This window comes from Xenopus laevis, chromosome 1S, assembly GCF_017654675.1.
Source record: "Xenopus laevis strain J_2021 chromosome 1S, Xenopus_laevis_v10.1, whole genome shotgun sequence".
Lineage (NCBI taxonomy): Eukaryota > Metazoa > Chordata > Amphibia > Anura > Pipidae > Xenopus > Xenopus laevis.
In genome coordinates this window covers 33,754,329-33,781,561 of record NC_054372.1, presented here as the reverse complement: position 1 = coordinate 33,781,561, position 27,233 = coordinate 33,754,329, and the positions used below count along the sequence as shown (strand labels likewise).

Sequence of the window (27,233 nt, the reverse complement as noted above, 5' to 3'; positions counted from 1 at the left end):
TTCTGTGCTACAGTCCAGGGCCAGAACAAGACAATAGAAGCCTCCACTTTAAGGAATATGGGGTGCCCCTTTAATAACCCAAAATATTTTATCAAATCCAGTAGCTGCCAATCTGAATTTGGTTTGTTGTTGTTTTTTTATACTTCTCTGGTTCAGGCAGCTCTGAGCTTGTACTAGCAGAGTCATCTCAAGTTAGTAGGAGGTGGCACAGGCAGTTTTGGGTGCTTCTCTGCCAGCTGAAATTTATCCTGTGTGCCAAAGCCCTAAAGCTGATTTTCGACCAACCCGATTAAGTCTGCTTAACCCATTATATAAAAACACACACACACCAAATACAATTTCATTATTATTTATTTTGGTTTCCTTCATTTTTTTGAAGCGATGGGAAAAGACATAAAAATGTTATCGTTTGTACAGTAGAACCCACAACTGCTAAGCAAACTTTCTATAATTCAGTATAACGAGTCACATTCCATTTGGATAAAAATGTTGGTATCTGTGCAAGGAATAAGATATCCCCCTATCCCTACAGTGCATTGTTATAACACACGCTTTATATAGTGCAAAACCATTTTTGTGCTTTTCAATATTTTAACTCCCTTGTGACCAAATTGAAAATCTCTGTCCCTCTACCTGTTCTCCCAAAAACTCGTACTGTATAAAACATCAACATCTTCAGGGCTGTTGCCAGAACCATCAGCAGTAATTGCACTTCTTTTGCAGGACTGGTCATCATAGCACAGACTGTAGCAGCTTTCTAAAGATACTAGAAGATAAAGTCACACTTTCTTAAATTATGTGGAAGAAAACGGTGTGCAGAAATTATGCAAGATCATTGGTGTGCAGACAGTGATATTTTTTCTCTTTTTTTTTCTTTTTTAAAAAATTGGAAAAATTACTAAATCCTCCCATTTTTAAAAGGCTTATAATTTAGTTTCTTATGGGGGGGGTGGAAGTGTTTAAAAGTTAGAAAGCTACTATTTTGCTTGCAGAGTAACGGGCCACTGCATGGTCATGGTATATTTACATGCACACAAGTTGCTGGCAAGGAGACTGGTTAACAAGGACTTTGCGGCCTCCAACCAGAGTCTTTGTTAAAATATATTAATTTACACAGGCAGATGAATAACGGAAAGTACTGGTTCCTTTTCCACATCTCTTAAATCAAGTATTCTCTTCTGTAAATTGTATCCAGGATATACAGAATGTTCTTTATCATAAGCCAAACAGTGATCGTGGGAGACTGAACTTTAGGAGAAACACCAGACATCAGAAAGCAGCATACAAATGGAGGAAACAAACAACGAGAGTGGAGAGAATTACATGAGTAATCGGTTAAGTCCAAGCCTTGTCCAATCAGACAGAAGCTAGCAGTCCTTTTCACCATAAGGCCTACTCTGTATATTCAAGATCACCCAGCAAGTGTTACAGTACAGGCGACCTGTAAGGCATTTTAGGGATTGTGTGGTACTATTCCTATGAGTGGTATCACTTTGCCTGCGCTTGTGAATAGTTAACCGGTGATTTAATGACGCTGGGCATTCACTGAAGTTTGTGGGATTAAACCTTGTTATTAGCGTACAATTCTTCAATTTCGTCCTTAAAATATTTCCGCAGCTCTGGCCGTTTGGCTTTCAGTGTAGGCGTCAGTAAGCCGTTCTCAATTGAAAACATTTCTGAGTGCAAAGCAATGTCTTTTACCTAAGAGAGGAGAAAAATGTAACAAATCATTGGATTTTGACTGTATTAAGCTGAAAATGTGTAAAATGTTCATGCTATTAATAGAATACATAGTAAAACAGGATCAATCATGTCAGCGCTCTTGTGCCTTTACAAAATACTTTAATATAAGCTCTTCGCTTGGTTTGTCACATAAGGGTTGCTCTAAGGCTTCACTTGGAAACTGGGTAAATAGATAGGCTGTGCAAAACAACAAAAAATTTATCTAATATAGTTAGTTAGCCAAAAATGTAATGTATAAAGGCTGGAGTGACTGGATGTGTAGCATAATAGCCAGAACACTACTTCCTTCTTTGCAGCTCTCTTGCTTTACACTGACTGGTTACCAGGCAGTAGCCAATCAGAGACTTGAGGGGGGCCACATGGGTCATATCTGTTGCTTTTGAATCTGAGCTGAATGCTAAAGATCAATTGCAAACTCACTGAACAGTTATGTTCCATGTGGCCCCCCCTTCAAGTCGCTGACTAACTCAGAGAGCTGCACAGCAGGAAGTAGTGTTCTGTTCTGTTATGTTAGACATCCAGTCACTTCAGCCTTCATACATTACATTTTTCGGCTTACTAACTGTATTAGAAACATTTTCTATTTTGCACAGCCTATTTACACAATATTTATTTTCACACTGAACTGTTCCGTTAATGCATTTAATCAGCTAGATGAAGTTTTGTGCCAGGGCCATTCCTGTTAATATATAATATCACCATGAAGGAGGTCTGGCCAGTACATGGTTTAGATCTGAACTAGTGCTCTAAATATAGGGCTCCCATAGTTGCACCCATGATCAGCTTTAGCCAAAATTGCAGCATCCTGATAATATAGGCACACACCACTCATTTTTACTAAGCTGTGAAGACATAATGTTGCAAATAAAGTTAAATAAAACTATGAAATGGTTCACACATGAAAAAAAAAAATATATAAAGTAAAAACGGGAAATACTAAAAATGGAAATAAAGCAGCAATAAGACTTTAGGTGGGTTTTAAGCAACCAGGTGATTTTTTTTTTTTTGAAATGGACAACAAAAGGTGATATTTTAATTCAACTTTGTGTTTCTTACATTTATATGTGGATGATTCTGTGGGGGACAGGCTACTAGTGTAGCATGGAAATAAGCTTTTATGGAGAGGTATGATGCTCCCCTTTTCTGAATTCTTTTGAATTGCAATCGGGCTGCTGGAAAATACAGCCCTTTGCTAAGCACCATCTGCAGGATCTGGCTCCTGGGCATGAGACTGCTGCACTATTTAGACATCCATTTATTTTCCGTTACAATCATATTAAAGGAACAGTAACACCAAACAATGTTTTAAAGGAATTACAATATAATGTACTGCTGCACTGGTAAGACTGGTGTGTTTTCTTCAGAAACACAACTAGTTTATATAAAGTAGCCATGGGGGCAGCCATTCAAGCACAGGACACAGAGTAGAAAACAGAGAAGTTCTGAAGAATCCCATTGTACACTATAGAGCTTATTAGTTATCTGCGGTTTAACCTGCACTTTTTTTTCCCCATTTTCAACACTGAATGACTGCCCCCATGGCTACACAGCAGCTTGTTTATTTAAACTATATTTGTGTTTCTAAACCAAACACACCAGTTTTACCAGCATAGGGCAGCAGTAAATTATATAATAATAAATAATAAAAAGATAAGCACAATCATTTGCAGAGGACGCTAACACTGGTGCATCTTATGGCAATATGGCCTGATGCAATTTTGTTCAATGTACTGAATTTATATATAATACACAAAAGCCATATATCTTGTTATTATATCCTTATAAACGGTGAGTAGTGATGTCATCGGTTATAAACGGTGAGTAGTGATGCCATTTGTCACATGACTCAGTAAAACTTGTGTATTATAATAAATAAAGTACCCCTTGTTGGAAAATATGAGGATATTAGAATTAACCTTGGAGTTCCATGACCTTCTCGGCCTTGTCCTTTTATATGGTAACGGAACTCCTCAGTGACCTATAATATCCTTATATTTTACAATAGGGGGTACTTTATTCACTATATTAACTGGAAGCAGCCATCTCCCTGCCCCCGTTTACAATTTTCTTCAAAACATGAATTAGAATTCAAAGAAATTTTGAAACGGAGAGGAATGAACAATTAATAGTTTCCCACAAGTAATGACAGTGATAACAAAACAAAAATATATATATTTTTACCTGTTCAAAAGTTTTTAATCCTGCTTCTTTGCCAAGCTTTAGCAAATCTTCAAGAACTGCATTTTTAAAATCCTGTCGAGGAAATGAACAATAGATTTTAAAAAATTAAGGTTTTAAAGTTACAAACAGCAATTGCAAGTTGGATTGTGTTGTGGGTCTGTGGGAATAAAAATGCAGGTTGTACGGCACTACTATTATATTACAACGATGCAGGTGTCTAACTCAGGACACTACCCCACTGCCTCCCTGCAATGCCATGAGAACTACAATATTTGTGCACACAACTGGACTAGGAAATGTTAAGAGCCCTGTGATACACGCCAAGCACTGATGATAATAATAATAATAATAATAGCTGGCACAGGACACATTTGTAAATAAAGTAACAAGGACAGCAGGGCACTCCAATAAAGTTTAATAATCCTCTATTTGCACCCACCTTTTTAGGGGGGGGAGTCAAAACACAAGTTACTATGTGCAAGTAAAGTATTATTAAACTTTATTGGAGTGCCCTGCTGTTCTTATTACTTTGTAAAATCCTTGGGTCACAGGGGGCCCTTGCAGTGAGCACCTAAATAGTGTAACTGGTATATTGTGATGTGCTCCATCAATTACTTTACTATTCAGTTTGCCTCTGTCCTTTTTTTGTGGGTCTTATGTAGCAGATTTAGTAGATAACCTGCTAATAGCCACTGATATTCAGGGACAATTTCTATTCCATATTAAGAACCAACAGACATACCTTGTTTTTGCATAACTCTTCATAAGAGCCCTCAAATTTTCTTTTCTTTGCCCAGTTCATCACGTTATCAGGATCTGGCACGACAATGCCAACTAAAAAGGCCTTTAAATTAAAGCAGACATAAATAGGTTAAGACATTATTGGGATTAGTTAACCTTTTATTCATAAACCATCTACCCAACCTGAGCCTTTTTGCATGAAATATCTCTCCCTTCATAGTTTAAAGGGGTTGTTTACCTTTGAATACACTTTTAGTATGATGTAGAGAGTGATATTCTGGTTGTTAGGGATCAAATTGCCCTAGCAACCATGCATTTATTTGAACAAGAGATTGGAATATGCATAAGATAGAGGCCTAAATAGAAAGATGAGTAATAAAAAATAGCAATAACAATACATTTGTAGCCTTACAGAACATTTGTTTTCTAAATGGGGATAGTGACCCCACTTGAAAGCTGGAAAGAGTCAGAAGAAAAAAGTAAATATTTAAAAAACTTGAAAAAGTTTTACTTACCCCTCGGTGCAGATTCAGGCATGAAGATGGTGCCCGTGAACTCCGATGCCTGAATCTACACCGAGGGGTAAGTAAAACTTAGGCTGAGGGAGGGGGGTCTATGTAGGGTAGGGTTTTTTTTTAAGTTTAGGGTTAGATTCTCCTTTAAAAAGGTGAACCACCCCTTTAACTAAAAAACACACCAGGCACACTACTCTAATCTGACTTTCCCTAAAGGCTTGCTCTGACCTGTAGATTACTTTTCCTTATGTATTTATATTATTAATATTATGTATATGTTTTTTAGATGGGGTCGAAGACCCCCATTTGAAAGCTGCAAAAAGACAGAAGAAGGCAAATAATGCAAAGACTATATATAAAAAAAATAATTAGGACCAATTGAAACGTGTTAGAAATGTTCTATAACATACTAAAAGTAAAGGAGAACCACCCCTTTTAAGGGAGCAGAACACCTCCTACACTACAGGAACATAATAGGGGAATCAGATAACAGTGACGGACGGGCTTTGTATTTTACAAATAACCTAAAAAACACTGAAAATATATGTTAAAAAGCTGTTTAGAATTGCAATTTCTTTCATTAGCTGAAACTATATTTTTAGGTTTCCATGCTTTTTGATTATCTGACACAGTGTAGTCAATTTCTAGCTACATGAGTAGTTAAGCTGTTCTCTTCCAACCACTAGAGGTCACAAAATTACGTACTCCTTTATAGTTAAAAAAAAAAAACTAAAATTTATTATCACATGTTTAAATCCATTAGACCCCACAAAAAACCTCTCTTAGGCTTTTTTTGTGGGGTCTAATGGATTTTAACATGTAATAATAAATTTCGTTTTTTAACTATAAATGAGTACGTAATTTTGTATTTTTATATTTGCCTCTTTTGGCCACTAGATGTCTCTCATGCATTGATCTGAGCAGCCAATTCTTGTTTGATTTTTCCCAAAGGAACAATGCTGCAGTGTTGCATAGTATTGAAGCCAATGGAAAGCTTTGCATGCACTTTGCTATAGAACAATGTCATGATAATAAAGGACTCATTGACGGAGGTGAAGTAGGAATTATTTTCAGATAATAAGGTTATTTATTTTTTTAATTATGTGAATAAAAAAATTGAAGGGGTTGTTCGTCTTTAGGGTCAGGCCACACAAGCTGATTCGGGGAGATTAGTCGCCCCAGCGGCTAAAATGAAAATCGCCTGTGGCAATTTACACGCGGCGCTTCGGTTTCGGAAGTGGAAACTTCGGAAAACTAAGCACCTTTTGTGCTTTAGCGCAGGCGACTTTTCATTATAGCCGACGCGAAGACACGCAAAGGCAATTTGAGGAGATTGTCGCCCAGAAGAAGAGGCGATTATTCGCCAGGCGACTAAATCTCCCTGAATCTGCCCGTGTGTTACAACCCTAAAGGCAGCTGTTAGAATTGATACAATAGTTGCTAATATTCCACAGATACTGCTGAGAAATGTATCAATTAATTGTATCAACTAAATGTAACAAATTGTAACCGTTCAGATGCTTCTGGATCACTGAGCTGCCAGACTGACACTAGAGACACGATCATTACATTTTAAACTAAAATTTTGGGAAAATGATAAAAGATGAAAACATGGTGAAAACAACTGAACACTGAAAAAGTGTTTGAAGGTGAACGACCTTTTTACATCTTGTCTGTACTAGATACAAGCGGTTTTGTTTGTTTTTTAAATTTATTTGTAGTGTTATTGGTCTTAAACTAGAAAAAAAAAGTAACAAAACAAAGTGCAATAAGGTAATTAGTACAGAAAACAAAAAAAAAAAAAAAAAAAAAAAGGATTTTAGAGGAGCACTTTTGGAGTGTTACATTTCCCTTACTGTCTTCTACAATATGTTTTATTGCTTTTTGCATAGTAATTATCTGTTTTATGTTGTTAATATCATGAATTTGCAATAGAAGCACCTCTGGCCTTCTTGCCACCTTCAAGGTTAGTTAGTGAGCTTATTATCAAATAATTGTTTCCACCACTGGTGGTGCAGGTTAATTGTGTGCCTACAAGCGCTTATCCTAACCATTGTTACTCCCATTTGGGGGAGAGGGGAACCATGGGACACTGCAGTATGCAAATGAAACACAATTTCAGATTTACCTGTAAACTTTCTCCATGGACAAAAACCTGTACCGCAGGCTCACTTCTTGTGTAGATATTTTCAATTCTCTCTGGTGCAATGTACTCTCCCTGTGCCAGCTTAAAGATGTGTTTCTTTCTGTCTATAATCTTAAGAGTGCCATTCTGGGGAAATAAAATAAGCATATAACTGGTTAACATACCTGGACATTTTTTAAACATATATTTTTGCAGAAATTATTTATTCAGAAGGCATAAGAACAAGAACTTACACAGCACTGTACCACTCACAACATTTGCAACAAAATCCACTTGTCCTACAAACACTCAGGGAAACCTTTATACTTTTGTGGTTAAATACACACTTATGTCAACTGAAAGCTGTGGCCTGGATTCTAACCGCAAACAAGGGATATGGATTCTAACAGACCAGTGGCAGTTTCTTTATGCAGAGGAGCCACTTCAAAGCATAAATATTATGTCAGATTTTGCATTTCTGTGTAAAATGTAGCACAGGGAATGTTGTTGGTATTTTTAAAAACAAAAAAACAAAATTGAAACATGCCACACACACTGAATTTAAAAGACAGCTGATGGCACAAGTTTTTATATCTACAAGTAGGGTATTGGTCTGATGACACATTATCGAGAAGTCCAAGAAACAAGTCATTTTCCATAGTGCAATGTTTAACAAAAGGTTTTTTTTAAGGGGTTGTTCACCTTTGACATAACTGTAGAGACTTATATTCTGAGACAATTTACAATTGGTTTTCATTTTTTATGATTGAAGGTTTGAGTTATTTAGCAGCTCTTCAATTTGCATCTTAAGCAGTCTGGTAACTAGGGTCCAAATTACCCTAGCAACCATGCATTGATTTGAATAAGAGACTGGAATATGAATAGGAGAGGGCCTGAATAGAAGGCTCAGTAATAAAAAGTAACACTACATTTGTAGCTTTAAGGTGGCCATACACGGGCCGATAAAAGCTGCCGACAGACCGAGTCCGCAGCTTATTGGCCCGTGTATGAGGCCCCCCGACGGACTTCCCCAATCGAGATCTGGCCAATGGGACTAAAAATCCCGTCGGATCGTGGCCGCATCTGTTCGTTGATGCGGTCACGTGATCCGACCGCCCATTCCCATTCGTTAGGATCCGATCGTTGGGCCCTAGGGCCCATGATCGATCAGCCCGATATTGCCCACCTCAAGGTGGGCATATCAGAGAGATCCGCTCGTTTGGCGACTTCGCCAAACGAGCGGATCTCTCCGTGTATGGCCACCTTTACAGAGCATTTGTTTTTTAGAAGGGGGTCAATGACGCCCATTTGAAATTTGCAAAGAGTCAGAAGAAAAAGGCAAATAATTATTAAACAATAAAAAAATAAAAATTGCAAACCAATTAAAAAGTTTCTTAGAATTGACTGTTCTATAGCATAATAAAAGGTGACCCACCCCTTTAAATGTTTCAGTAGATTTGAGGAATGGTGTTTCATATTCCACAAATAACCCCAATACAGAAAATGTTATACTTTTATTAACTTTTGTAAAGCTACAAAGTTCTAGGCACTGAGACTTCTCCTAAACTCCAGACTTGCAGCACTTCACCGATTAAATACACAAAAACCTACTGTATTTAACCAGTAAAAGTAATTTTTATAATAAAGTTTACGGTCACCGTATACACCTTTTCTAAGAAAGCTTAAAGGAATTGTTTAGTGTAAAAATAAAAACTGTGTAAATAAATAGGCTGTGCAAAATAAAAAATGTTTCTAATATAGTTAGTTAGCCAAAAATGTCATGTATAAAGGCTGGAGTGACTGGATATGTAACATAATAGCCAGAACACTACTTCCTGCTTTTCAGCTCTCTAACTCTGAGTTAGTCAGTGACTTGAAGGGGGGCCACATGGGACATAACTGTTCAGTGAGTTTGTAATTGATCCTCTGCATTCAGCTCAGATTCAAAAGCAAACAATTATGACCCATGTGCCCCCCCCCCCTCAAGGCAGTAACCAATCAACGGAATCCAAAAGCTCTACAAGGCAGGAAGTAGTGTTCTGTTATGTTAGACATCCAGTCACTCCAGCCTTAATACATTAAATTTTTGGCTAAATGTATAAGTATATTAGAATTTTTTTTATTTTGCACAGCCTATTTATTTATCCAGTTTTTATTTTTATATTGAACAATTCCTTTATTAATATCCAGTGAGACTTATGAATGGTAACACTGATCACTGACCATACATATTTAATATTAGTTTCTAATGTGAATCATTGGCCACTAGTTGGCAAATATTCATAAAAATCTATCTTTGCCGAGCAGTAAAATTCAGACACAACACAGGACTGCTGACTACTTACTGGTAGCCATTTGCCGATATCTCCGGTATGCAGCCAGCCATCCTTGTCCAAGGCCTCTGCAGTTTTTTCTTCATCTTTTAAATACCCTTGAAACACATTTGACCCTTTGACACAAACCTGCATATAGAAATGGAAAACTTAGTTCTTGAGCTGCTAATAGGCTGCTGCTTCGAAAAGGTTCAAATGACTTCAAGGAAAGTACTCACTTCACCCTCTCCCTTTGCTGCAAAGTAATTCATCTCTTCTACGTCCACCAGCTTTACATGACTGCACGGCATTGGTGCCCCAACGTGACCTAAATAAAGTGATACGTTTCCATTTAACTGTAATACCTCTTCCGCATCAAAGCAACTAAATATTGTTAATTTATGGGGTGAAATGTTCTGGACAAAATAGGATACAATGTCTAATTATATATAAAGATAGGAGCTGCAATGCGGTTACCAATGCTCTGCAGCAGACATGCAAAGAATGAACTTAATTAAAAGAGAACCTCCACTCACAAGCATAAAAGGTTTTCAGTTTAATCTCAGAATTGTGGCCTGTGGGTTCAAGTCCCATACAATCAAACGTTACTCTTTACCAGCTTAAAGACCAAATTCAGGAGCAGGATTTACTTTTACTTTATTGCTATTGAAATGTCCACTGAAAACAAGAGATGGGGTTATTCTACATGGCATGCCTTATGCATTTCCACATTGGTATTAATAGAAGTGAAAGCAGCTATATCACATAGTTCAATTAAAGGAAAACTGTACCACTCAAACAATGTAGGTCTCTTAAAATATATTATACAAAACAGCTCATGTGTAAAACCCTGCTTCATGTAAATAAACCATTTTCATAATAATATAGTTTTCTATTAGTATGTGCCAAGGGCCGCCCCCTGGGATCGTATAATTAATGCTGCACACAAACAAAACCATACTAAGTCACATGAGCCAATTAACAGACAGAGTTGTGTCTTTTGCTTCCTCACTTCTTCCTGTTACAGTTAGAGCTGATTCTTTAATATGCCACTTAATATGATATAAATTATCTGTTGCTCAAGTATTCATTTTGGGGGTATAGTTTTCCTTTAAACATTATGCAAAGGCTTGCATCCATGAGGTTTATTTGTTCGACGAATTTTCAGGAGAAATGGTAGAATGCTTCTCTTTAGAAAGCAATAACCTTTGATCAATAATCGTAGGCTAATGGCAAAAGTAACATTATGACAACCAACATAATCAGATATAAATGTTCCCTGTCAGCATAAAGCAGTAACAAGTAGATTCGATGTGCTTGGAACTTTGCTTCCTGCCAGTCAAAATTCAGCATGTACTTTAGACATGGCAAAGCACTTTACTCAGCAAGAAAGGCAACACAAACACGGACAATCATTCACTGGAACCGAAGTTAAAATACTTCAACAGGCCAATGTAAAGGTATTGGATCAGTTTTCCAGAAATTTGTTAACCAGAGAGCTCTGAGTTACGAGAATGCCACCCCCAAATTATAATCAAATAATTCCAATTTAATGTTTAAATGGTTTTATGGTAGATTTAAGGTATGGAGATCCAATTTACAGAAAGATCCCTTATCTGGAAACCCCTAGGCGCAGAGCTTTCTGGATAACAGGTACCATATATGAACGGACACATTTACCTGCAGTCCAATCTCCTGGCATAGTAAGAGAGCATCCTGCTGTACATTCGGTCTGTCCATATCCTTCATAGAACTGTATACAAAATATTTAATAAGTCAACATATATCATATATCATTAGCAGCATTAATGTTATATATACATTCCATCAAATTGTGTATTGAAAACATCCTCAATCAGGTTTATTGTTCTTCCATTATTGAAATTAGAAGCACATAGTCAAATCATCAAGGAATATCTGGCTACCTTCCTAACCAATATGAAGATTATGGGGGTTATTTACTAAGCTCAGAATACCTGAAATTCTCCGAAATCCGAAAAATGTGTGATTTTTTTTAATAAAATTGGACTTTTTAAAAAAAATCACTAATTTTTCAGAATTTATTAAACCTCGAGGGTTAAAAAGCCCGATTATATAAAAACATGGCATCTCAAACCTGTCGAGGTTGCATAAAAGTCAATGGGAACAGTTTTTGTTTCAGTACCATTGTCGGGGTTTCGGGCAATTTCGCAATGTTTTCGGAACTTTCGGGTGAAAACTCCCGAAAAATTCGGAGATTTCGAGGAAAATTCACGAAAAAGAACGTGAAAATCTGAATTTTCCTGCAAAGCAAATTTTCCGGAAAATGTAATAATAAATAAGCGTTAAAAACCCGAGCGGGTTAGATCGGAGTTTGTAGCAGCCGATACCGAGATAAATTCGGACCTTGATAAATAACCCCCTATATGTCAGTGAACAAATTGTAATCACACTAGACTGTAATGTTAATGGGGGGAATTCACAAAAGTGGTGATATTGAGACTAAATAAAAGTAGAGATAAAAATGTCAGGTTTCCCACCAAATTCACAAACCTCTATCTTCACTTTTGTGAATTTGTCCTTTAAACAGACCGTTTTCAGATTGTGTCTTTCGCACATTTTAACAACATTTTTCTTGAATTTGTCTTTAGCTCTAACTTAACCTGTCAGTCAGCCATCAAATTAGAATTTTCAGGGTAGGGGGGTTATTTTAACTAGGGAAATTATACATCATTTTTTTCAGGATAACCTGCATGTTTGTGTAATTCCGATTCTGTAACAAGATACAAGGGTCTAAATACAAGAAATGTTTTATTATCTTAAGTTAAGTGTCTCAGTGCTGCTAAAACTAAAAAATTGCCTGGGAGGCTTTACTTTTCCTTTAGATAATATTTTCACTCAAATTGCTAATATTGCCTCATTCATGAGGCCAAAACAAGTTAAATAATGCAAGTGTGAGTTAAAAAAACGTTTTACATATAAAATACACTTTTTTTTTGTTTTGTTAGAGGCTTTTACACCTGTAGGGTGAGACAGAAACTTGTGCCCTGACTATAAAATGCTAATCCCTATTAATACGATAATAATTGGAAGATTGGCTGAACCAAAGCAGAGCAAGTTATCTTAAAATTGATCTGACACACGGGGAAGAGTTATACTGAGCTTTACTCCATTTTTAAAATATCGGGAGAAAATGTCGTTTAAAATGGTTGTCGGTTAAATCGGAAATTATGCAGATTTCTGTTTGTGAATATGGAGAAAGTATTTTATACCAGTTTACCACCACTTTTACTCCAAAAACGGTTTATTCTCATAAAGGTAGCAAAAAGGGTTTCCTTAAAAACAGTTTTTGAATAACCAAGTTCTACCAGTAAAAGCAAATGTTCTAGCAATGTCTAATTCTGCTTTCAGAGATACCCACAGTCCTAACAAAGTAATGTCTTGAAGCAAAGACAAAAAAAAGTGTCAAGCCCAGTACAGCCATTTTATCTGCATGCTTTAATAAAGGAACCGTAAATGTTAAATTGCACTTTTGCCATTTACAATACTTTTTAAGGTATTGGTAGTGTTTAAACTGCAAATATAATGCATTTGCTACAACAGTGCCACCTGCTAGTAATTGCAGTCAAATGGCTACATGAATTTCCTGAGGGGGATAAAAAAAAAAAAAAAAAAAAAAAAAAAAAAAAAATGACTTTAGAGAATTCGCATTTGTTCTCTGGTCAGTTGCAAGCGCAACAGCAGCACAAGACCTGTAATCAGTCTGCTGAAATAACCAGTAGGTATCATTGTTGTATCAAATTCATTATATTAGCAGTTTAAACACTACCATCTTGAGAACTAGAAAAATAAAAATTGAATATAAACTGCAAAAGGTGCTTAACTCCTGCGTGGGTCCATTTTTTGGAACCCTAGCCGCAACCTGCAATCCGCAACCCGCTTGAACCCGCTACCTGACCCGCAACCCGCTGACCATCAAGAATCAGGAAGTGCCGTCATTGTGAACCGGAATCGGAAGTAGACGTGATCAGAAAAAAGGAGTAAAAATCGCCATTGAGAAGACCCGCGGCCCGACCCGCGTCTATACCTGCAACCCGCGGGGTACCACAGGTTTTTGCGGGTAAACCGCGGGTACCCGACCCGCTGCAGGACTCTAACTTCACATTCCACTGGATTTTCCAAATATGGTGCTGGGCCGACTAACTGACCGTCATGATAAATGCATTAAAACATACTCACCTGACAGCCAAGTGCTGCCCGCAAGAAAGTTAATACAGTGGGAGATACAGGTGCAGCTCCAGTTATCATAAGTCGGACTTTTCCACCAAGGCTAGCCTAAAAGTACAGAACATACAAGTTTCAAGTTTTAAACAAATGTATACCCTCTTTATACTCAAATCTTTAATTTTCTTTTGATTATATAAGATTATAAAGACATGGATTATTGCGACCATTCTTTAGGACAAATATGGAAACCCCTTTGATACTGATGTCACATTAAGACACTAAGGGGCATTTTTATTGTGCGGTGTAAAATTACATTTGACAAAAAAAAGTGTAAAAAGCAGTGTAAAATAAATGGTGAATTTATCAAGGTGTGTGTAATTTACGTCATGTGAACGCCAGATTTGACCGATTTTGCAATTTTTTTTGTACATGGTGATGCATGGCCATGTGTGGTGTATTATCCCGCTGTTTTTTTATAAAGCATAATAAATGGGTGAATTGGCTGGAAATGCAAATCTCGTTTGGGTACTGGCAGACAAAAGACTTGGCCCCCATAGTAAATCTGTGCTACCATTGGCTCAAATCTCATGGCTGCAACAGCACAGGTTTCCTTTGGGCAACAAATCTCCTTGTCTGCTGTTGCCCCAAGGGTAAGGGCACATGGGGAGATTCTGGGAGATTTAGTCGGCCGCCGGCGACTTCGGAAGACAAAGCGCTGCGAGCGCCATCCCACTGGCAATTTTTTTATTATAGCCGGCGGGAAGGCAGTTTGGGCAACTAAATCTCTCCCAAAATCTCCCCATGTGCCCATACCCCAATGATCTCATGTATCTATGGTCACCCTTTATATTTCTCAGGAAACACCACTTCAGAGTGGTATGATGGCTTCAGTTATAAATTAACTTCCAATAATAGAATGCCCTGGGCAGAACGGTTGCATCGGTCGTGGTCTGTAAATCTACTCATTTAGAATTGGAAAGGCACAATTATATCTAAATGTATATGCAGTGCTTATATTTAAGTGATACGTAAACCAAATTTGCATGTTTTTGGTTTACCAATCAGGGAACAATTTAACTTTACAATTCTAAAATGAGTATCTCTGTGCCCCACCCTCTTAAGCAAACCACTGAAACAGCTTCCTCCCTACAGACATCAGGGCAGACCTATCTTACCAGCTTACTAGCTCTGTGATGGATTCCAAGAACAGCTTATTGCAATTATAGCAACAGTCTATTTATAAATAATTTTGCAATCAAGTGTAAAATCAATTTGAAAAAAACAAACAAAAAAAAAACTAATGATTATTAGTTAAAGGAGAACTAAAGCAGTAGCTAGAAATGTTGTACGTTATGTTTTGTGCTTCTGTACCAGCCCAGGGCAACCACAGCCCTTTAGCAGTAAAGATCTGTGTCCCCAAAGATGCCCCAGTAGCTCCCCATCTTCTTTTCTGCTGATTCACTGCACATGCTCTGTGCTGCTGTCACTTACTGAGCTTAGGGACCCACTCACAATATACAGTACACATAGAATAGAAATGTCACAATATAAGGCTTAGTAATTACTACATGGCAACACAGAAACCAGTGCAACTAGCATCAGAATTTAATAATCAGCCCTGTAGCATCAGCTTATATTACAGTCCAACCATTTCTGCTTGATAATTAGTGACAACCCCTAAGCTTAGCTTCTCAACAGCTGTTCAGAGCCCACTGAGCATGTGAGTGTCACAGACACTTTCCAGCATGGGGACCCCCTGTGACAAGTTTGAAGTCCTGGATCATTGCTGCTATTGACAAGCTGGTGCAATTAGGCTGGTGCAATTAGTTCAGCATATAAAATATGGCATTTTTAGCCACATTAATTTTTAGGGATTAGTTTTCCTTTAAAGAGATGCCCTGAGACCAAAGTGTGGGGTGATTTAATATAGAATTACCCAAGACTGTACACCTAAACTGACTGGGGAATAGGGGGCAAGAAGAAAGTAGATACAAATACAAAAAATCTGGCACTGACCTACTGAACTGCATTCAATTTAGATTTAAGGGAGAAAAAAAAAAAAGCGCATTGCACTCTACAGGTCCATATATATGTATGTATGAAGCAATGTTCCTTTAACTGAAATACAAAAAGACCCCCAAAAATCTAATATATACCTGCACTTTATGAAATATGATTTTGTCCCAGAAACTGTCATTTCTGATAATGCCACTGCGAAGTTCAGCTTCCTTTCTCTTAGATGCAAAGTCCAACATCCATCTCTTCACTGGTGTGTTGGCTTGCCCAAAGATCTACGGAAAAGCAAAAAATTCAGCAGGTCAGATATATAAGCAGATTTCATTTCTGAATATCTTGGAAAGAGTGGGAGAAATGGGAGCTCACTCTGTCAAACATTCTGTTCAGGAGTCTGGGAACTACAGGGAATATAGTGGGTTGCAAAACTTTAAGATCATCCATGAGAAGTCTTATGTCTCCTTGAAAGAATCCTATCCGAGCGCCGTGGCAAAGCACTACACACTGAAACAGAAAAGAGATTTTAAGGCTTATGGATTAGGACAGAGAATGTAATTTAAGGGTAAGGTCACACTGGGCGTTTCAGGGAGATTTAGACAATTTTTTAAGTCAAAATAGACAGCAATAAAATATTGTTTTTTTATGATGTGATTATACATTTATCTGTATGGGAGCATTTGCTTTTAGAAGCCACACGGAAAAAAAAAAAATGCTGAGGGTCTGTATCCCACCCCATGTGCCTTTGGCTTTAAAAAAAGAGAAGGGCTTTATTTGGTTTGTGGAATATTACAGTTATTGGTTATTGCTAAATACCCCAAAATAACCTACTTACTACAGACCTACTAGGACTATTCTAAAACTACTGAAGAATCTGCTGAGAGACTACCCCATACTCTTACCTGCACCATTCTTTCAAACATGTGTGCCAATGGCAAATAGGAAACGTGTATATCATTGGCGTTCATAGTAAGTATTTTCTGGAAAATATGATAAAAATTGCTGAGTATATAAAAAACAGGGCACAAGCCTTATGCCTACCTCCACAACTCTCTCAAACATATGAGCCAAGGGCAGAAAAGAAATCAGAACATCTTGAGTAGAAGGAAACATGAAGTCCTGAACAGAAGGAGGAAGAAAACACCAAAACAAGCTTCTCAATTAAGCATAATCACATAAGGAGGATTAGTTGATTCTTAGTCCGATTTTAATGAGAAACTACACATGCCTATTAAAGCAGCAGTGAGAAGGCTGGTCTTTGGATATGCTGAGCTGCTAAACCCAGTGTGTACACAGCTCTGACAGCTATATGTACTCAAGAATAACTTGTGGGAGAGAAACAAAAGACTTAAAAACATCAGCCCATTCAATTTGCACTGCAATTTGCAGTGAAGATGATAGCACTCAGTGCTGCTTTAATACAGGTTAATTTGCTCCCCCACAACTATCCACATTTAGTTATTAATGATTAATGGCATGCAAAATATTTGGACTGACTCAGAAGGACGAAGTGGAGTCGACACCCCCACCAATGCCAGATACAGTGTGTGGCATAGAAAATGGTAATTGTGACAGACAATCTTCAGCCCACCAGCTTCTTTTAAACTGTAATTCACAGATCCTCTTGACAGCATTCAGCTGTAGGTGGGATGCTGGGAGTTTCAGCTCAAAACGTTGGAATACTGCAGGTTGCATTGCCTGGAATATCATTCTGTGATCATACAGATTCTAAAAAGGTTAGTTCCCCAGTGTCCGTCATGGAACAGTGAACCACAGCAGCCCGAACTGGCAATCTGTGGGTTCTGGCAAATGCCAGGAGGGGCTGCTATAAGATCCCATAGAAAGTCAGTATTTAGGGAGCTGTTTGGGCCTCTATGTGGGGATTGGGCCTCTGTGTACTTGAAATGCCAGGACCTATTTTAATTCTCAGTCCGGACCTGCTTGGATGCTAGGAAAATAGACTAAATGGTAATTTATTAGTGTTTTTGTGATCCAAAATAAGCATACTCTCCCCTCACCTATAGGCTTTTTTTTTAAAAAAAATATTTTTAAAGGATCATGGTTTACACCCAAAAGATTGCCAGCATCCACCGAATGCTGCTGCTGTTACCGCAAGAATTACCAGACAACTGAAAATCCAAAACATCCCTACGGCACAAGGCAAATCCAAAACACCCCTGTAGCACTCACACTTACCTCCGTTACTTTCATAAAACCTGCACTGTTGCTCACAATGTTCTTGTGAGATAGCATTGCGCCCTTTGGATTGCCTAAACAAAAAAAAAAAAAAAAAAAAGACATAATTTGAATAGATTCAGACAGTATAATTAACTTGCACACTCCCTTAGGGTCAGGGCACATGCTCAGATTCGGGGAGATTAGTCGCCTGCCGACAAATCGCCTCTTCTTTGGGGCGTCTAATCTCCCAGAACTGCCTCCTGCCAGCGATTTACATTCTAGCTGGCGGGCGGCAGTTCGGAACGCTTCGTTTTCCAAAGTGACCCGAAGTTGCCTCACGAGGAAACTTCAGGCGACTTCGCAGAGATTAGTCGCCCCAAAGAAGAGGAGGTTTGTCGCCAGGAAAATAATCTCCCCGAATCCGAGTTTGCCCTGACCCTTGAAAATTCTCCTGTTGCACAAAGTACAGAGCAAGATGCAAGAAATATTGACCAGGATGTACAATTATGGGAGTAATCCCATGTAATCAAATACAGTAAACTCACAACAAAATAATTATATACAAATTATAAAACAATGTATATAAATAGTTCCACTTATACTTAGATATTAAAGTATGATTGATCTCATCCAGTTAACATCAGGAAGTTTGTTTAACCTTCCATCTCCACCAGAAGAATATACATTATAAGAAGCATACTGCAAGCAACTGTAAATGATCACCAACAGGTGTCAGAATTCCTCTTGCATGAATAAAATTGCAGTGCTCACTGAAAGACTAGCTGTAGCTTCATAAAGGAGCTGCAGATGGCTGAAGCTGGATTCAACAAAACAATGCTACAATTTATCACAGTGACAGGAACTATTCCACACCATATGAACATTACCTGTTGTGCCACTTGTGAAGCAAACAACTGCCAGGTCTTCCGGTTTGGGAGGCTGCAACAAACGGCAAGGAATTACCCACATTGCGATGGATTTCTACGTCCTGCTCTCAGACTTACTACAGATTTAATTCTACATCTTATCAAACTTGTAATGAAAATGTTTTGCAAAAGGATCCAGAATGGAGTTCAGACATACAGTACATACATATAGCAGATCACTGTGTGCTTTTGCCATTCACAAGCACCGGGCAGCCAACCAAGAGTTTACACAATGTTCCATTAGATCAGAGATCTTTAATCTTTCTCTAAAACTATGGCTGAAGGACAGATTAATCTAATGCAGTAATCTTCATTCTTTGCCTCTCGGTTAGTGAACTACAATACACAGAATTCCAACGACAGCTGCAGCTGGAAGTTGTGGCTCACAAATCTGAAAATCTGGATCGTGAAGCATTAGCCTAGTCTGGCAATGATGGTCTTTAGTGACACTTTTCATTTTAGTTTTTAAAAATCAAGGACCTCAGGAGACAGACTTCCATGGATACCAAAACAAGGCTTTTATGAAATCAGATTTGAAGGACCATGCACTAAACATGCTCCCTACTATACAGGGTAATGGGGATACTAGGTTTAGATCCAAAACAGTCAGACAGCAGCACAAAAGCAATGGGTCACTGGGTGAACAGGAACATGTTTTCATACACAAAACTCAAAGTTATGCTAATGTGTAAATATTACAATTCAGACATAGTGGTTATACCGTTATTGACTCGGTTACTCACATTTAGCCACAATGCAAGTCAGCTTACCTTTGGGTTTTCTCTGTTGGCTTTTCCCTCTTCCTAATAAAAACAATGGTTTTAGAATTTAAAAAAATGAAAAACGTTTTTACACTCAATGTAAGACAAATGTGCATGAATAATGTAGTTTATTTGAACAGATTTTCATATATAGAAGCTTTTGCCCTGACGGATTTTTTTATTTTTTACCACCTGACATTTATACAGGATGAACTCAAGTTAGAGACAAAGGGGCAAATTCACTAACCTGCGGAGTTGCGCTAGCACAGGCTTTGCCACACTTCGCCAAGCGAAGTTTCGCCAGGGTGCCGATAATTCACTAAAATCCGAAGTTGCGCTCAGGGAGGGAGAAAGGTAGCAAAGTTGCGCTAGCGTTAATTCGTCAAGGAAAGAGCAGTTACGCTAGCGATGCCTAATTTGCATACGGCACCAAGTTTAAGTACAATGGACGTATATGTAGTAGCAAATACATTACACTACACAAGCCCGTGGACGCTTCATAAAATAAAATAGAGGTGTTATATTGCCCTACACATGTGGCCGCTGTATAGTTTAGGTGCCATATGTAGGGGGAAGGAGGGTACCCCAAAAAAAGTACGATCTTTTTCAGCCAATCACCCTTAAAAGAGGAAAAGACGCCAGCGTTTTTTGGGACTTTGAAAAAAATAAATTTTTTTTTTGAAGCAATCCCTATCTACTCTATTGCACTTCGCCTGGTCTGAGGTGGCGAAAGCAAGTCTGGCGCAAGAGGTAACGTTCAGTAAAATGTGCAAGTTAGTGAATTAACGTAGTTACGTCCCTTCGTCATAGTGCAACTTCGCCTGGTGTAAGGGTGCGAAGTAGCGCTAGAGTAGGTCCACTTCGCTAGCGAATTTACGCCAGCACCCGTTAGTAAATCGGCGAAGTAATGAAATGACGTCACGCTGGCGAATTTGCGCTAGGTGCTTCGCACTTTAGTGAATTTGCCCCAAAGCCTTTTCACCGACAACATATATAGGTAGCTTGGCTGAATTAGAGGTGGTAATAGGCGAGTCTTTACTTAGAAAATTGAGCATGTTAAAGTGAGATTTATTTCCAAGCAGCTGTGCCTGGACTGTACAATTCAAGACAGTGGAAGCGAGTAGAAATGAAATGTTGAATTATGCAGATTTTGTGACTGACCTCTATAGCCTTCAAGCTGACCAATTCAACACCACACTTCTTGCCTCTCTCAACAAGATCATCGTCAAAAGGATTCATAAGCACAATGGTGCGGAGCACCGGTGTTTCTCCATTTTCAACATTGGAAAGCAAAAGTTTTGCCTTCTCCGGCGAGTCGCAAAACACTACTGAGAGATCAGCTGCAAAAGTTAAAAAGGAACAAGTTAAATTTGTGCTAAAGCAAATCTAAACATTACAATGCACAATATGACTATGGGGGTTATTTACTAAACTCCGAATGCTGAAAAATTTGTGTTTTTTAGTATAAAATTGGAGTTCAAAAACAAAAAAAACAACACCTTAAAGAAAATTTACCCAGAGGATGGAAAAAGTCCAAATCCCAAAATCCGGCCACCTCAGACCTGGCGAGGTTGCATATAAGTCAATAGGAAAAGTTCAAACGATTTTTGATCTGCGTTGGGTTTCGTTCAATAATTTTCGGGCAAAAATCCAAAAACATCGGAGTTTCTGGGTGGAAATTCCGAAAAAAAAAATCCTTTTCAGATTTTTTCCCGCAAACAAAATGATTGGAAAATTGTATTTAGAAATAAGCCGGAAAAAAACGTGCGGATTTGGTCTGAGTTTTTTTCAGAAAATATTTATTTAAATTTGGACTTTGATAAATAACCCCCTACATAAGGCAATCTGTACTCAATAGTAAACTCAGTAAGAGGTGTATAGCATTATAATGCTCTTTTCTCCAACATGAGACACAACATACATACGATAAACCTAAAATGTATACTTGTATTCTGTTAAGAAAGGTTATGTTCAAGTGATTATTTCTCATAATTTAAACAAATACTGATGGTTCAGACAAATGCCTACTTCCCTACACCTCAGCCCAAAATTAAATTCATTATCAAACGAAGCCCTGTTCTATATAGACACCAAAGCAATGAGTACCATGTGTGAACAGTATATCCAATTGAAAGATAGGTCATAAAAGTCAAAATGGCAAGCTTAATGCCAACTACATTTCAATGATGTGATTTAACAAAAAAAGTGAAATGGCAAACAAAATGGGGCGATAGCAAATTAGATTACTATTGCAATAGATTGCCTTTCAAAAATTCACTAGACTCTTGTACTAGGCAAGCTATATTTTTAGGAAACCCACCCAGTGCACTACACATATTAACTCTAAGTTAACTATCAAATTTTGCACTTCAAGGGGCAGTAGTTCCCCCAGCCCTTTTCCTATATTATATTAATGAATGGGCATGGGCTGGAGGGGGTTGAACTGGATGGACTTTGTCTTTTTAAAACCTGACTTAACTATGATTTAACTATGTGTTGAGTATATTTGCTTTAGTTTGCACCAAACAGGCAAAAGCTGAAACTGAAAGTAAAGTCACATGCTACTTCTTGTTGTTATGAATACAATTAAAACAAATCTGCAGAAGCCAACTGGAGTCTCTGATCAATGTACAAAGGCTTCCCAGAGGGCTGCGGATTTTTTTTTTATGTGATTGTTAAAATTGGATGTAAATGTGAATTTTGAAAATGGGGCATATTCCTCCTGTAGTGTTAATTTGGAAGTACTCTAGTCAGGGGTCTTGGACAGTTAAGCGTAAGCAGCAGTGCAGCATCCACACTCCTCTAGCCAAATCAAACAATAAATAACTGAATATGTCCTTCTTAAAGTGATACAGACACTAAAAAAAAAAAAACTTTTTTAAAATATTAATGTATATTAAAAGTTACCTATAGGTCATGATGATTCTTTTTTGCCGAGAGGTTTGTTTTTTAAGTAATTGTTAGTTGAAGTTCCTAAACCTGACTGTTTTGCCAACCTCACTGTCCCATCTCAGCCTGTCAGTTAAAGTTTCTAATGCTAACGGACTCCTGCTGCATAAATATGGCAGCCCCCTCATATACGAACACAGGGAGTCAGAAAGGTAATGTAGAAGCATTGGGCAAATACTTTATGGCAAAATTATAAGTAGCTTTTAAAGGCAATATTATGATAGATGTTAAAAAGTTTAATTTCTGGTCTCTTTAAGGCACTGTGTACTGGAAGTGATTAGACTGTAAACATAGCAAATTAGGCATCCATTTCTGAAAAATAAATCTAAAACTTAAAACACAACAATGAATACCCATGGCAAATGTGCTATTTCTAAGCTCAGAAGACTGCCATGGGCTAAAACACTTACATCAACAAGTCACTTGAAAAATACCTTTTCCTCTATTGTACACAAAGTGCAGATTTTAATTGGCTTCTAAGTAAACAGTTCAGAATCTGTTACATTTTAAGTAGGAAGATAGTCACATTTTATCAAGTCAAGATACCATTCTATTCCTGTTCACCACTCACTAGTCTGTGGACACAGAATAATCTTCCACTCTCTTTGTAAATTAAATCATTGACAAGCAGCGGTTTAGTAAATGGTATTGATTTTTCAGTTTACAGGGCTAAACGGACCCATGTGTCACTACCTTTAATATGAGGATTAGGCATATGCTCAGAATGGGCCTAAACAACAAATTTAGCAACCACATTGTCTATATTGCAGATCCTCTTTAAATTCCTGGAGTCAGAATCTTTTTGGATATCACCTAAATGTCCCCCACCCCTAACACAACAACAACATCTCCTACATAGATAGCAAATCTAGGGACATGCACACACCGTCATGTTATACAAAAGAATTGCACTCTTTGGTGCCTAAATATCATACTGGTATGGGACCGGTTTTCTATGAATGCTCGGGACCTGGAGTTTTCCAGATAACGTATCTTTCTGTTATTTGGAACTTCATACCTTAAGTCTACAAGAAAATCATGTAAATATTAAATACAGTAAACTCAATAGGCTGGTTTTGCTTCAAAGAAGGATTAATTATATCTTCGTTGGGATCACGTACAAGTTATGATTTTACTATTACAGAGAAAAAGGAAATAGTTTTTTAAAAATGTGGATTATTTGGATAAAATATATTCTATGGGAGACAGGCATTCCATAATTCGGAGCTTTCTGGATTACTGTTTCCAGATAACGGATCCTATACCTGTACAACATAGTCTTAAGAAGTTTGATCAAATAAAAATATAAAGTAGATTTTGCAAGATTTATAGTTGCCATGAGAGATGAGAGGAGTCATGAGCAAAGGAGATGTCAGTCAGCTGCAGCTAGGCATTAAGCTCGACATGACCAGGCTAATTCATTGAATGTGTTTGCATAGTTTGAAAAGGGTATTGGCATGGTGAGATATATTTCATAAGAGATGTTAATCAGGAGGTGTATGCAGATCATATTTAAGCTACCGTACCACAAGTTAACGAAAAGCAAAGTATTTAACTGCTGTATTTACATGATTGCTGCATGTGTGTGTGTTTTGGCTTGCATACTTCAAATGCATGCCCCTCAATCTAATCACCATATGATGGAACGTTAAGACTATATAGATTTCTTCTATAACCCTTGTAGGGTAATGAAACATACAAGTCTTCTGTCCTTTGCCAATTGTAGCCCTGGAATTGCCATTTACACCTTTGTCTAAAAATTCTATGGTAAATAAGAATCATGGTGCTTATAACACACCTCATCTGCCATCTACATTTTAGAGGAGATCTTTGCTCGAATGTGCCAGAAACGCTACCATTTATTTTTCTTTTAAAAGACATTTTTTGCCGTTTTGTTGCCATACCAAACTATATCAGAAAAATAAGGCACACAGGTTTAAATGCCTGTTAGACAAGATGTATTTAAATATATCTGTAGTCAGAAAGCTGCAGTCAAAGCATTCAGTGAATGTGTCTACAATAAAACCAAGAGTTACCTGTGACTTACCTTTGTTAATGATGTAAGTTATTGCCTCGGCTCCCAGTGTGTCATAAAGCGGCACCGCCACCATTGAGTATGTATAGCAGCCCAGTTCCACAATTGTCCACTACACACAACAGACAATAACAAATCAATAACCTCTATAGCAGCATTATATAGCATAATGCAACACACAACACCTTTCCAAAACACAGCAACAAAAATTAAGTCTGCTGAATTTTCAAGGCAACAAGGGAAACCAACATTAAACACAGATTTTACCTCTGGTCTGTTTTGTGCAAATATGCCTACAAATTGATCCGGTGAAGATTTTAACCCTCTGTGCAGCAGTGCAGATCCCACATACTCAGCTCTTTCGGACACCTAAAAAAGAGAAAGTGTCATTCAGAAAACAAGTCCTCACAAACGTATTTCAGGCCGTTAATCCGAACAGCCAAACGTATTCACAAAACATACAAATGTCAAACAACTGTGACAGGAACATGAGCTGTACATGCAGTTTTCACAGCACAGTACAACAAATACTAAGCCAACATGGTCTGTTGATAGGTTTAAACTATGAGGGGTCTACTGTGCAAAGGGTAATGTTCAGTTGCAAATTCCTACAATGCATTCCCCCCCCCGCCTGAATTTCAGCATCATTAAAGCGAAGCATCAGGCTGAATCAGCTGAAATTGTGCCCAATACTACAAAATGATGGACAGCAGACCATTTGGCATAATCATTTGAGGTAGATTCACTGTTCAACCGAGCCCAAAAAAAGTTATGGCTTTAATGTATTATTGATTTGCAGTACAAAGATTACAATTTCTCTGCACAGGAGGGTGTTTGTCTCAGCATTTGCATGCATAAATGCACAGTTCACACATGTAACAAACTGCGGACCATCATTCGTTTATCACATGAAGTTATAGTTACCTCTTTATAAGAAATCCACTCATATGGCTGATTTGGTTTCCTATGTCCTAAACAAGGCCCATTATCTAAAAGGCAAAACAAGGAAATAAGTGTTTTATATACATACACACACACACGTATGTGTATGTATGGAGCCGAACTTTGAATAAACTTTTAAATACACACACGGTCTACCTTTTGCTTTACATATTTTTAACTTGGCACCTAGGTCACAGTATGTGAAGTGCACCTATATCATTTTTATTACATATAAAAAAAACATTACAGTGCACCACAAAACACTTACTTGATACCCGCATCCCTCTTTGGAAAATGTCATAGATTGTTTTAACGTCCTCATAGTAATACGTGACCACCTCATCACTATCCAGAATGGTGGATCTGCGAGCATGTTCACCTCCCTGCAGAAAAAAAGTCACGAGTGAGAATTCCGATTGCATTTCAGCGTCAAGGCAATTAATTAAGGAAACCTTGTGATTAAAGGGTATTTTTTTTTTAATAAAAAAAAAGTTATGCGTGTCTGAAAAACAGGCATCACACTGCAGTTACATTTTTTTTTTTAAATGCTTAGGGCAGTGATCCCCAACCAGTAGCTCGTGAGCAACATGTTGCTCTCCAACCCCTTGGATGTTGCTCCCAGTGGCCTCAAAGCAGGAGCTTATTTTTGAATTTCAGGCTTGGAGGCAAGTTTTGGTTGCATAAAAACCAGATGTACTGCCAAACAGACCCTCCTAGAGGCTGCAAGTCTACATAGGGGCTACCAATAGTCAATCACAACCCTTATTTGGCACCACCCAGGAACATTTTCCGTGCTTGTGTTGCTCCCCAACTCTTTTTAAATCTGAATGTTGCTCACGGGTGAAAAAGGTTGGGGACCCCTGGCTTAGGGTATAGTCACTCATACACCACACACTTGTACTCAAATGCCGGTCTAGCAAATCAAGGAGTTAGATTTTTGTGACTAGACTTTTCATGTCTTAATAAACGCCAAAAATGGTCTCCAAGCAAAAGTCTCTGGCAAATGTGGTAGTTGCTGGAATTCCTACAGACTACAAGGACAGAACTCCCACACTTGTCTCCTCTACAATGCACATTTTGTAAGAGATATTTTACCATTCCTGTAACACTGGCAGTGACCTTTCCATTGTTTCCATTCAATAGCACAGTCACTTTCCAATACAGTTGCAAAGTTGCAAGTTGCAAAGTGAAAAGCTGGCCATAGACGCAAAGATCTGATTGGTACGAGGATTTGTACGGTTTTCGGACCGTGTGTGGAGAGTCCCGACATTTTTCATCCCACGGAGATCGGTCGATCAGACAGGTTAAAAGATTTCTGTCGGCTGCCGATAATTTCTAGTACATTTTCTAATAGACATGAAGATCCAAATTATGGAAGAATCTGTTATCTGGAAAATCTCAGGTCCCGAGCATTCTGAGTAACAGGTCCCATAACTGTATCTGCCCATAGCACTTGCTGGGGACTTTCCAAATACTTTTTCTGGACACCGTATTTACTGTGCAACACCTTTCATATACAGTCAGTCATTGAAAGTGCTATAGAAGGCACTACTCTGAACCCTTGATAGGAAGCGAATGAATAAAGAGAAAATTCATGTATACAGGGGTA

General features: G+C 38.0%; 1 protein-coding gene across 4 annotated transcripts in view; it reads right to left on the bottom strand.

Moving 5' to 3' along the window:
• Nucleotides 1-333: 333 nt before the first annotated feature.
• acsl1.S (acyl-CoA synthetase long chain family member 1 protein S homeolog) overlaps nucleotides 334-27,233 on the bottom strand; it is a 47,188-nt gene continuing 20,288 nt past the window's right edge. For 2 of the 4 annotated variants that reach the window (XM_018233740.2, XM_041573196.1), the window contains exons 3-21: nucleotides 25,893-26,007; nucleotides 25,607-25,671; nucleotides 24,950-25,051; nucleotides 24,695-24,794; nucleotides 20,860-21,038; nucleotides 19,708-19,740; nucleotides 18,899-18,950; nucleotides 18,030-18,103; nucleotides 16,875-16,952; nucleotides 16,206-16,340; nucleotides 15,980-16,114; nucleotides 13,836-13,931; nucleotides 11,298-11,370; nucleotides 9,857-9,945; nucleotides 9,651-9,767; nucleotides 7,309-7,452; nucleotides 4,667-4,768; nucleotides 3,925-3,996; nucleotides 334-1,701 (exon numbers count right to left, since the gene is read on the bottom strand). In XM_018233740.2, the coding sequence (XP_018089229.1) occupies nucleotides 1,561-1,701; nucleotides 3,925-3,996; nucleotides 4,667-4,768; nucleotides 7,309-7,452; nucleotides 9,651-9,767; nucleotides 9,857-9,945; nucleotides 11,298-11,370; nucleotides 13,836-13,931; nucleotides 15,980-16,114; nucleotides 16,206-16,340; nucleotides 16,875-16,952; nucleotides 18,030-18,103; nucleotides 18,899-18,950; nucleotides 19,708-19,740; nucleotides 20,860-21,038; nucleotides 24,695-24,794; nucleotides 24,950-25,051; nucleotides 25,607-25,671; nucleotides 25,893-26,007 (1,902 nt within the window). In that variant the 3' untranslated portion in view covers nucleotides 334-1,560. 4 annotated transcript variants of the gene reach the window in all.